Genomic DNA, 12,983 nt, shown 5'->3' with positions numbered 1-12,983 from the left:
CCGACACCCAGCTTGTTAGCCAGCATGAATGCCCGATTTAAAATGGTTCTCTCCTCCTTGTATACCCTTGTCCTCACAAGTATTCTGCCAGGGAACTTATGGACACGACAATAGTAGTAGTTATAAGGTGTTTGAGCTTGTAGCGTTAGTTAGCTCATAGCTATCGTCACTGATGCACCGAGTGGGGCTAAAGAGGCTACTATCGTATCAACATGCCGGGGCGCATAGCTTGCTAGCCAGCATTCTCGAAACTCCTAACATCACCGATTTAAAATGGTGTGTGTGCAGTGCTTTTACACATTTTACTCGTTCCCAAAACTCTTTTACATGCACGACAGTAGGCATAATGCTAATGTTAGCGGGGTAACGTTAGCCAGAGCGATATAGCCAGCTTGGTACTATGACCCGGGGATAAGGCGACAGCCCACAGACCAGTAGCACTGCTGTACTGAACAACAGGCTGCCTAGTGGTAAATGTAGTTCTTTTTTTACGACATTAAAAACATTATAACTACCTTGTTTCAACCAGTTGTAGCTGGTCCATCAAAGTCTCTGACGATTAAACCCATTTGCGTCTTGTAAGGCGTCCATTTGGATCAAGGAAATAGCTTTCTGCACTCGTCAAAACTCCTTGTAGTGGATCAGAAGTAGGGGAAAGATACCCGACGTAATGTCATGGCCCTGATAGCTCTGATAAGCTTTTTTGATTTGCGCGTGCATGTTATTCGTGCGTGGACCTTTTTACCCCTTTCTGAGTGGCATTTCCGGCGTCAAATGGAAAAAAATAAATAATGAAATTAGATACCAATGATGTAAACTACCCATAATTGAAGAGTAGGGTTTAACCTGCAAGTTGGGCTTTAAGACCGAAGCTTGTAGCAGATATTTACTTGAGTAAAATCATGGAATTAATGTAAAATCAACACAAAGAAAGTATATTTGTATTCAAAGACTATTTTAATAGCTTTCTTTGAATACAGTTTCTCTCCTGTGAAATACAAATGTTCAACAAAACCATCAACATTGACTCAGCTAGACCGCTTTCTTATATCTGTGGCGAATATACTGCTGAAAGTTCAGAACGTTGAAGATTTTTCACTCCATAGATTAATCTAGATCTAATCGGATTGGTACTCTGTATCGGCCGATACCCAAAGCCCAGGTATCGGTATCGGTATCGGGACTGAAAAAGTCGGATCGGTGCATCCCTAGTAGAGATCATCCTTAGTCGTCTTGGAAGGAGACCATGATCTCAGCTCTGGATGCTTGCGGTGAAACACAGGCCTGTTTGTCAGGACTCACACGGCTTATCGCTGGGACGTTCCAGCCTTTGGGAGGCTACACGTCACGTTATTTTTAATATTTTCATTTGAAATAATTTCTGCATGAATGATCTCTGCCCAGTTCTGTTCAGTGACTGAGCTCTGGCTGCTGTCTTTGAGGGCTGATTAGGGATCAGCTTGTCACGTCTTTTATTTTTGAGGTGAAGCTGTCTTTGAGGGCTGATTAGGGATCAGCTTGTCACGTCTGACCATGACATTTAGAATCTTAGCCTGTAAATATTTGTACACCAGGCAGCTTAATGACAGCGTTGGTCGTTTTTATTGTTGTAAACCTGGTGGGTGCTGCCAGACACAACCTAGTCATTTACCTCACAGCTCCAGAAAAGTCACGTTAACGTTTGAACGAGTCATGTTAATGTTTGAACGAGTCACGTTAACGTTTGAATGAGTCATGTTAACGTTTGAGTCACGTTAACGTTTAAATGAGTCATGTTAACGTTTGAACGAGTTATGTTAACATTTGAATGAGTCATGTTAACGTTTGAACGAGTTATGTTAACATTTGAATGAGTCATGTTAACGTTTTAATGAGTCATGTTAACGTTTGAACGAGTCACATTAATGTTTGAACGAGTCATGTTAACGTTTGAACGAGTCATGTTAATGTTTGAGTCACGTTAACGTTTGAACGAGTCATGTTAACATTTGAACGAGTTATGTTAACGTTTGAACGAGTCATGTTAACGTTTGAGTCACGTTAATGTTTGAACGAGTCATGTTAACATTTGAACAAGTCATGTTAACGTTTGAACGAGTCATGTTAACGTTTAAATGAGTCATGTTAACGTTTGAACGAGTTATGTTAACATTTGAATGAGTCATGTTAACGTTTGAGTCATGTTAACATTTGAACGAGTCACCTTAACATTTGGATGAGTCATGTTAACGTTTGAATGAGTCACCTTAACATTTGGATGAGTCATGTTGAACGAGTTATTTTAACGTTTTTATTTTTTTTTATTTTTTTTTGGCGTTTATCGCTTTATTCTACTGGGCAGTCCAGTAGAGAGAGAGAGAGAGGTGAAACGGGAGACAGAGTGGGGGGAAGACATTCGACAAATAACGACGGGTTCGGGAATCGAACCCGGGTCGGCTGTGCCGCGACTCAGCACGTTATGTGGTTCGCCACTGGGGCGCCCGAGTTATGTTAACGTTTGAACGAGTCATGTTAACGTTTGAACGAGTCACCTTAACATTTGGATGAGTCATGTTAACGTTTGAATGAGTTATGTTAACGTTTGAACGAGTCATGTTAACGTTAACGAGTCATGTTAACGTTTGAACGAGAAGGTGTTACACATCAAGTGAAGGTGTAGAGCTGACAGTTATAGCATCAAGTGACAACTTCTTTCTCGCAGCTGCCATCAAGCCTGAGTCAAACTGTTTGAAATAATTTCAGGTTGTTTTCTGGGATTGATTGATCTCGCCTGGAACTAAACCATTAAACCATGGGGGCATAAATATGGGGGCATAAAGATGGCTGCCTCCTGGATATACATTGTCGTAACTCACAAAGCCCACAGCGCAAAGCCAGTAAAACACGTGTTCAACCCTCTACACATCCACCCCTGGCAGATGTGAGACGTGGGCTGGGCTGCATGCACTGTGGGACGGAGGACTGGACGATAAGTCCAGAAGGTGGCCATCTTTATGCATGTGGTCGGTTGAACTACCCCAGATTCACAAAGCTCACCCATATTGACCATAATATGGCGACCATTTGCTCTTATGTCACGCTCAGGATGGTGTAGAGGAATTTACCACGAGTGAGGATGCACTCAGTCAGATGTAGAGCACAGGTTTATTTAGCTCAAACAGAGTATCAACGTACAAATAGGTCAAGAGTTATTTCTGGATGACTCCAGGAGTGACAAGGCGTAGTATCCCTCCAAAGAGCTTGAGAATCCAGTAAAACATAGGTATTTATAGTAGAGAGAACGGGATTGTGGGTAGGATGGCCCAGGTATTGGATTGGAGGGGGGCCAGGAGGGGGGAGGGGTGAGTTAGAAGGGGGGGGGGGGGGGGGGGGTAGACCAAAGGTGAATGGATGGAGGAGGGTAATGGGAAGGGGGTTGGAACATGACTGGGAGATTGTTTGAGGGGGGAGGGGATCAATATTCCTTTGGAAAGGAATCCCATCCATAGGGGCGACAGTGGCTCAGGAGGTAGAGCAGTCGTCTGGCAATCTGGAGGTTCCCGGTTCGATTCCCGCTCCTCCTGGGCAGCGTGTCGATGTGTCCTTGAGCAAGACACTTAACCCCTAATTGCTCCCGATGAGCAGGTTGGCACCTTGCATGGTTGCCTCCACCGTCGGTGTGTGAATGTGTGAGTGAATGGGTAAAATGTGAGTAACAAATTGTAAAGCGCTTTGGATAAAAGCGCTATATAAAAAAGCAGCCATTTACCATTTACCATCCTGAGCATGACATACAGTAAGAGCAAAATGGCCGCCGTGTGTATATGGTTAGTCGGGTAGCCTGGTGAGATGTTCTACTGTATTTCACTTCTAAGATGCGTGTAACAGAACAGAACGCAACAAATACAGTTGCTTCCAGCAGCTACACACTGAGACCACAGCAAAACACGTCAAACACAACCTGACTCAGGTTTGACACTAATAACAATTCGATTTTTGCTTCTACAGCTCAATCAAAATTGTTTAGTCTTTTCAACAGAGCAGACCTGTTAAAAGACATGGAACCATCAACATGAATCTTTGATCCATGATTGTATTCCTTCTGTGTGTGTGCACATGTGGTCAAATTTGATGTCTGTGTGCTAGAGTAATTTGTGTGTTTATCTTGTATTGATTGATTGATTGATTGATTGATTGATTGATCTGTGTCATCTTGTATCCCTGTTTGTCTGTTTGCACATCGTTGCTTTCTGTGGCAGAGCTGGGATCAATTATCTTCCAATGCAGTCAATGAAATAGAAACTGACGTTTATTTGGACTAACAATGGGACATTTCTAATCGATAACCTTAGCTATTGATTAACACCTTCAGGTGTCCGATCACGCGCGGTACATAGAAATCTCAGAACATCGAGATAATATAAAAAAATTAAAAATTAAAAACATACACCTGTTGAATCTGACAACCATTCTCCCAACAAAATACTACACTCCGCTTCCATAATTGACTGGATCGAAGATCGGTTGTAGTACCCAGCCCTGCTCTGTGAAGTGATTGACTTTGCTTCTGCAGGGATATTGTTTGTCGTTTCCCGTGGTGGAGATCTCTGGCAAGAGATTGTTTCAATCTCCGATCTCTTTGCAGTTGCGTGTAAAAAGTAGGGGCCAGAGGGGTCTGAAAGTGACCCTCGTACGAGGCTATAACGTGGAGTCACTGTGGCTCTGTCTCTTACAGAACCAAGTGGAGGAGCTTAACCAGCGACTGAGGCAAGCTATCGATGGTCAGTCTGATGCATGGAAGACGTTTGATTTGATTTTGATTTTAAATCTTTATTTCGAACATGTAAATAAATACACACAATATAAAATCAAAACAAATCATTGATCTCAAGAAATAAAAAAAAATTTATTAAAAAAAATAAACAAAAGCAAAACATAACTCAATTCACATGTTCGAAAAGGAGTAGGAAGAAGTATACACTTATTTAATCCTACCCCTTTTCCACTACTCAAATGAGTGTACTAATTTAAAACCTTCCAAAACAAATATATATATATGCAAAACAAAAACCAAAAACTATATAATGTAAAACATGAAAGAAAGAAAATAAAAATGTAAACATCCGTGAATGTCAAATCCCTTCCTCATCCCTGTACCTCGTGAACATCATTTCCTTATAATTCAGTTTGAATTGTCTCATATTTGGACATTGCTTTAGCACCACATTCAGACTGTTCCACAGTTTCAAATGTCATGTAAATACGTGTGACTCTCTGCATAAGGAAAGTGTACTATCCACCAGCTTGAAATATGACCAAGCACCATATATATAATACTATAAGTTGTTGTTTTGCATATACTGTATTTTCAGTTGTGTAGTCAATCCAAATCACTTTGAGAGTGAATGTGATACAGTATAATCTCCACACGTACTCAACCTCTACAGACTGGTTCTATATGGTTCTTCATTAAGTTGTTGTGATGATGTATAGTGATGTATAGTGATGTACAGTGATGTATAGTGAGGTATAGTGAGGTATAGTGATGTATAGTGAGGTATAGTGAGGTATAGTGATGTACCCAAAGTACTTCCGACTCGTTTTGGTGACCGGTTATTTTGTACGTTAATATTGCCGTGCTGTGTTTTTCTTACACAGTATACACACACCTGTTAGTGTCTTGTTACATGCCTGGCGTGGTTCTCCTCTTCCTCCTCTTCCTCCCCTCTCAGACAGCAGGAACCTGCCTCACGGTCGGCCTGCCGTTCTGTTCCGAACCAAATACTCCATCCTCCACCACAGCGATTACATCAGCGCCTACAGCGAGGTTCTCTCCATGCCCATCTGGACCTCCTACACCATCGGCAGACAGGTAGGCTGTTGTTGGACATAGCTGTATCAGATTACCTTCGCCTCGAACCGTTGTCGTCTCTGCGTGGTTGTTTTCGTTTGTTTCCACGAGGCGATCGTCTTATGGTGTGGAATTCCTTCATTCCACCCTAAGTCTGAAACACGCTATCTCTCCCAGTGCGTCGATGAACAGTCGATGAACAGTCGATGAAGAGTCGATGAACAGTCGATGAACTGTCGATGAACTGTCGATGAACAGTCGATGAAGAGTCGATGAACAGTCGATGAACTATCGATGAACAGTCGATGAACTGTCGATGAACAGTCGATGAACTGTCGATGAACAGTCGATGAACTGTCGATGAACAGTCGATGAACTATCGATGAACAGTCGATGAACTGTCGATGAACAGTCGATGAACTGTCGATGAACAGTCGATGAAGAGCCGATGAACAGTCGATGAACAGTCGATGAACAGTTGATGAACAGTCGATGAACTGTCGATGAACAGTCGATGAACAGTCGATGAACAGTCGATGAACTGTCGATGAACAGTCGATGAAGAGTCGATGAACAGTCGATGAACAGTCGATGAAGAGTCGATGAACAGTCGATGAACTGTCGATGAACTGTCGATGAACAGTCGATGAACTGTTGATGACAGTTTTAGATGGTTTCCTCGACTGAAGAAACCCTTAGTTGATACCAATAGTCGTATGACTTAGTTAACTAATTCATTAGTTGATTTCATTGAAAAAAACATTTTACATTCAGTCATTTAGCTCAACTCTTTTATCCAAAACGACTTACGAGTTCTGTACAACAAGTCAGCAGGAAGGGTACAACTCTGGCAGCTAAGGGTCAGTAACATTGTTCGTCAAACTGTTGAACTTGAGTGCTACAGATTTGAGTGCATATTAGCATAGTAGGTGGTAATATAGGCAAGGTAGATTCCTTAGCAGCAGAGTGCATAATAGTCAAATATACAAAGGTTAGCACACGTCTAGCGCTTACCAGAGATGTGCTGCTTATCATTTCTCTTCAGGAAACAACTCATTCCTCGTGGAAAAAGATGTGATTTTCTAGAGGTCTCATAGACTAACTGAGTAATGGACTATGAGGGGGCTGCTCTACTAGTCCCTATGCTAACGTTTACACAGTCGTTTCAGGATCCCTGCTCCTCTGGTCCGCTGAGCAAACAGGAAGGTTTTAGGTTCCATTCCCTGAGTCAAGGTTCTAGGATTTACGTGTTTGTGTGCATCTGCGTGTATTTGTATACTATATCTGTGCGTGTGTGTGTGTGCGTGTGTGTGTGTGTGCGTGTGTGTGTGCGTGTGTGTGTGTGCGTGTGCGTGCGTGTGCGTGTGCGTGTGCATGTGTGTGTGTGTGTGTGTGTGGTCCTCCAGGTTGAGGCCTTCCCCATGCCTGAGTTCCTGACTAACTGTGTGAGACCAGACCTGCGTGTCCCTCCGGCCTTCAGCCAGTCCTGCACCAACTACAGAGCGGACAAGATGATCACATACTCCTTCCTCTACCCGCCACGTAAGCGCCTTCATTAAAGAGAAACTAAACGCGTGCTCGTTTTTGCTGCTGCCCCCTAGTGGTCGATAGTTACAGAGTGTGCAGCGCAGTGCAAATATGAACCACTAGGGGGGGCGGCGGAATTACCATGTGTTTAATTACTCGTTAAAACTTGTAACGATGGCGCCCAAGTGGCGAACCATGTAGCGCGCTGCGTCGCGGCACGGCCGACCCGGGTTCGATTCCCGGACCGGCGTCATTTGCCGAATGTCTTCCCCCTGCTCTGTCTCCCGTTCTTCCTCTCTCTCTCTCTCTCTCTCTCTCTACTGGACTGCCCAGTAGTAAAAAGCGATAAACGCTAAAAAATATATCTTTAAAAAAAAATAAAACTTTTAACGATCACACTGCTTTCATCACAGACTGACAGCAGGTTCCCAGACGGAGGTGAACGGCTACATTTATTTCCATTTGAGGGAACTTGACACTTAATCACTTGAGAAGCCTTAGGCTGTAATTGAGCTGTAATTAACACAACACAAGGATATAATGTCCCTGATGACATCACTGGTGGCCATATTCACACTAATTTACTCTCTCAATGACTGTCAAACTAAAGGAATGTCTGCAAAACTACAAAGGTCTGCTTTGAGACTGCCAAGGTGCAAATAATTTTATTTTGATCCACTTTTTCTCCTTATTTTTCTCCCATCCCAATTTCGTATAGCCAATTCTCCCCTTCAATTATCCCCTCCCCTGTCTTGAACGTTGCTAGACTATGCCTCCCACTGGTCGGCTGTAGTGAGGATAGAAGCCTTGCATCACGTGTCCCCTCCGGTACACGAGGAGGCAGCCTGTCGCATCTTTTCACCAGACAGCGCAGACTCTCAGTGGCGAGGAGTAACGTGTGGGAGGCTCACGCTGCCCCCGATACTTCCTGTCTCTGCTGTACAGGCGTCACCCAACCGACCTGTAGGAGTCGCTGTCCACAACGTACAATCCCCACCCACCGACTTTCCACCCTCTACCTCTGCCAATTGAGATAGTATGACGACTGGCCGCAGGCAATGCTGACTCGGGGAGTCGAGACCGGAGTCTCTTGCATTGGTGACGAGCGCAATCTCCGCTACGCCACCCAGCCGCCATTGCCATTGTGCAAATTAGAAGTAAATTGATTAAAGTATCTTTTTAATTGGTCTCAGTGACGTTGAAGTATTTTCGTTTGTGTACCTTTCAGTGCAGTTGACTGTTTGTTTGTTTGTGTACCTTTCAGTGCAGTTGACTGTTTGTTTGTGTGCCTTTCAGTGCAGTTGAATGTTTGTTTGTTTGTTTGTTTGTTTGTTTGTTTGTGTGCCTTTCAGTGCAGTTGAATGTTTGTTTGTGTGCCTTTCAGTGCAGTTGAATGTTTGTTTGTTTGTTTGTTTGCCTTTCAGTGCAGTTGAATGTTTGTTTGTGTGCCTTTCAGTGCAGTTGAATGTTTGTTTGTTTGTTTGTGTGCCTTTCAGTGCAGTTGAATGTTTGTTTGTTTGTTTGTGTGCCTTTCAGTGCAGTTGACTGTTTGTTTGTTTGTTTGTTTGTGTGCCTTTCAGTGCAGTTGACTGTTTGTTTGTTTGTTTGTGTTGTCTGTGTTCACATGGATGTTGTTTGTGTTGCCTGTGTTCACATGGATGTTGTTTGTGTTGTCTGTGTTCACATGGATGTTGTTTGTGTTGTCTGTGTTCACATGGATGTTGTTTGTGTTGTCTGTGTTCACATGGATGTTGTTTGTGTTGTCTGTGTTTACATGGATGTTGTTTGTGTTGTCTGTGTTCACATGGATGTTGTTTGTGTTGTCTGTGTTCACATGGATGTTGTTTGTGTTGTCTGTGTTTACATGGATGTTGTTTGTGTTGTCTGTGTTCACAGAGCTCTCGTCCACCATGGATGGAAAATATGACGCAGTCCTCATCACCAACACCGTTCCCATGTACCCTGCGTTCAAGAGTAAGTCAGTAGAAAAAACACTTGCTGTCAGGATTGGGCTCAAATCAGTTTGATTAAATTCAATCAATTCAGGACATGGTGCTTCTTTCAAATGTAAATAGTGCAAAACGTTTGTCGTGAGAAGGTTGTTCTGTAGCACAAGCCTCTTCTCCCTGTCACCTCTGACCTCTGACCTCTGTAACCTCTTCTCCCTGTCACCTCTGACCTCTGTAACCTCTTCTCTCTGTCACCTCTGACCTCTGACCTCTGTAGCCTCTAGGTCAGGTGTGTAATGACTGGTTGTGTGTAGGTCAGGTGTGTAATGACTGGTTGTGTGTAGGTCAGGTGTGTAATGACTGGTTGTGTGTAGGTCAGGTGTTTAATGACTGGTTGTGTGTAGGTCAGGTGTGTAATGACTGGTTGTGTGTAGGTCAGGTGTGTAATGACTGGTTGTGTGTAGGTCAGGTGTGTAATGACTGGTTGTGTGTAGGTCAGGTGTGTAATGACTGGTTGTGTGTAGGTCAGGTGTTTAATGACTGGTTGTGCATTTTTGTTTTATTTCTTTTTTTTTGCGTTAGTTTTTTTGCGTTTTCGTTTTAGTTAGTTCTTTTTTTGCGTAAATTTTTTTGTGTTCTTTTTTTGTTCGTTTTCGTTTTCGTTCGTCCGTTTGTTTGCGTTTATTATTTTTCATTCTTTTTTTTGCGTTTTTTTTTGTTTTCGTTTTAGTTCGTTCGCTTTTTTGCGTTTTAGTTTTAGTTCGTTAGTTTTTTTGCGTTCGTATTTTGCGTTTTCGTTTTAGTTAGTTCGTTTTTTTGCGTTATTTTTTTTCATTCGTTTTTTTGCGTTTTTTTGCGTTATTTTTTTGTTCGTTTTCGTTTTAGTTCGTAAATATTTTTGCGTTCGTTTTGTTCTGTTAGTTTTTTTGCGTTTTTTTGCGTTTTTTTTTTTTAGTTCGTTCTTTTTTTGCGTTTTTTTTTTAGTTCGTTCGTTTTTTTGGTTGTGTGTAGGTCAGGTGTGTAATGACTGGTTGTGTGTAGGTCAGGTGTTTAATGACTGGTTGTGTGTAGGTCAGGTGTGTAATGACTGGTTGTGTAGGTCAGGTGTGTAATGACTGGTTGTGTGTAGGTCAGGTCTTTAATGACTGGTTGTGTGTAGGTCAGGTGTTTAATGACTGGTTGTGTGTAGGTCAGGTGTGTAATGACTGGTTGTGTGTAGGTCAGGTGTGTAATGACTGGTTGTGTGTAGGTCAGGTGTTTAATGACTGGTTGTGTGTAGGTCAGGTGTTTAATGACTGGTTGTGTGTAGGTCAGGTGTGTAATGACTGGTTGTGTGTAGGTCAGGTGTTTAATGACTGGTTGTGTGTAGGTCAGGTGTGTAATGACTGGTTGTGTAGGTCAGGTGTTTAATGACTGGTTGTGTGTAGGTCAGGTGTTTAATGACTAGTTGTGTGTAGGTCAGGTGTGTAATGACTGGTTGTGTGTAGGTCAGGTGTTTAATGACTGGTTGTGTGTAGGTCAGGTGTGTAATGACTGGTTGTGTGTAGGTCAGGTGTGTAATGACTGGTTGTGTGTAGGTCAGGTGTGTAATGACTGGTTGTGTGTAGGTCAGGTGTGTAATGACTGGTTGTGTGTAGGTCAGGTGTGTAATGACTGGTTGTGTGTAGGTCAGGTGTTTAGAAGCCGCTGTGAGGTCAGGTGTTTATAATGTGAGGTCAGAGGTCAGCACTGTGACATTTATTTATTTATGAAGGCACGAGAAATCACATTTATTTATGAGGGCACATGAAATCACATTCATTCATGAAGGCACATGAAATCACATTATGACACCATAAACATTCTAAATCGGTCCGAGTTTATTTGCTCTTGCAGTGTTTACTAATATATCAATGACCTACAGGTAATACACCTTGGTCCAAGCTGTTCCCTAGCAACATAATTCACCTGAAACAGTCGCTAGATGTTTTATGACATACCTATATGTTACATGTATGTTTTATTGTATATGTAACACCCATTATGCTCCTAATTATGCTCCTAATTATGTCTCCCCTACAACTTCCTCCCTCTCTACCCTCCCCACTCTCTCTGTTTCACCCTCCCTCCACTGACAAGCATTTTGATTCCCTTATTGATAAAGCAAAATTCTGGATTCATTCATTTTTCCTATTGGTTTCAGTTAAACAAGTGTTCACTCAATATAAAAAAAATCTAACTTCATTATTTTTTAGAAATAAGAATAAAAACATTTCAGACAGAACCAAGATTTGTATCAATAACAATGAACTTGCACAAGTTCATTGTTAGGTGTCACTAGCGATGCGAAACTCTGCTTTAAGAATCATTGTGAAATTGTTTGCAAGAAGGTTTCAAAATCGTTGGGCATTATAAAAAGGGTTAAAAAACAATTAAAAAAGAGCACATTACTAACATTACAGTTTAAAGGGGAACTATTTTACTATTTCTTTCACTATTTGGGCACTTTTACACAATTCCTGTGAGTCTATGGAACACCTCTGTAATATATATATATTTTTTATTCATTGTTTTGTATTTCTAATCAAGTCCTCAAAAACAGCATTTTTCTACCTCAAGATCTCGAGCTGTTTTGAGCCTGGGCTCCAGGTCCAGGTCCAGCCACTGTGTGCAGCTCATCCTGCACCTCTCCATTATCATGCAGCGGTGTCTTTCTGACATCACAAATCATCACATTTTCAAATGACTCAGTTCAGTGAGGGTGAATATTGTGAGAGGAGAATTGGAAGAATGCGCCAATATGAGAATTTTGAGACATAGATCATATTAATATAAGTTCACATAGCTAGGAAACAATGCTAAACACTCAAAAAGGCCATTTATAAGATAGTTCCCCTTTAATGTATCCTCACATCTCTTACTGCAATATAATTTGGGCCAACACTTACCCTTCTTACTTACAATCCATAGATCTCAGAAATCCTTTGTAAGAATTGCAACCAACTCTTCTTATTTAGCCCCAACCAAACCATTATTTAAACAACTGTAACTACTCACAATTTATGAGTTCAACATGTACCAAACAGGGGTTCTTATGTACAAAGTAATTGGTCTTACTTCATCTTTAGCTAACTTCTTTCAAAGTTATTTTGAGTTTTAATTCTCATTATCATCCACATCTCACAAGAAGAAATAATTACTTACGCATTCCTTTCTGTAGGACCTCTGTTGCCAAATTCTCATTTGTCTATCTATTTGCAGTGATGTGGAATGATATAAAAAAATCTAACAGAAACATGTTCCACTTTAAATACGTTTAAAAGCAAGCTTAAAAAAGAACTACAGATCCTGTCTTTAGTATCCTTGTGTATTTGTGAGTAGTCTTTTCCCCCCAACATTATACTTGTTGTATAATGCTATATATCCTATTATAGGTTTAAGAGGGGGGGGGGGTTGCTTGTAGGCCCTTGAGCTTTTTGACCTTTTCTGCACATTTTAACTGTTCTTCTTTACTTCTTTTATTCCAGAATGTATGTTTGTAAGTGCAAATAACAATAAACAATAAGTCCCTCCCTCCACACCCCTCTCTCGCTCTCTCTGTTCCACCCTCCCCGCCCCCTTTCTCTCTAGCCTTCCCTCCCTCCCTCACTCTCCCTCCATCCTACCCCTCCTTCTCTCCCTCCACCCTACGCCTCCCT

At 41.8% G+C, this 12,983-nt stretch overlaps 1 protein-coding gene across 1 annotated transcript in view; it reads left to right on the top strand.

The window, feature by feature from the left end:
- LOC311245935 (autotaxin-like) overlaps positions 1 to 12,983 on the top strand; it is a 65,961-nt gene that overhangs the window by 43,480 nt on the left and 9,498 nt on the right. The window contains exons 13-16 of the mRNA XM_084335959.1: positions 4,715 to 4,760; positions 5,712 to 5,851; positions 7,237 to 7,372; positions 9,254 to 9,331. Of these exons, the coding sequence (XP_084192085.1) occupies positions 4,715 to 4,760; positions 5,712 to 5,851; positions 7,237 to 7,372; positions 9,254 to 9,331 (400 nt within the window). The remainder of the gene's footprint in view (positions 1 to 4,714; positions 4,761 to 5,711; positions 5,852 to 7,236; positions 7,373 to 9,253; positions 9,332 to 12,983) is intronic.

This window comes from Notolepis coatsorum (genome assembly GCF_963971535.1).
Source record: "Notolepis coatsorum genome assembly, chromosome: 19".
Taxonomy (NCBI): domain Eukaryota; kingdom Metazoa; phylum Chordata; class Actinopteri; order Aulopiformes; family Paralepididae; genus Notolepis; species Notolepis coatsorum.
This window is presented reverse-complemented; position numbering and strand designations above follow the sequence as displayed.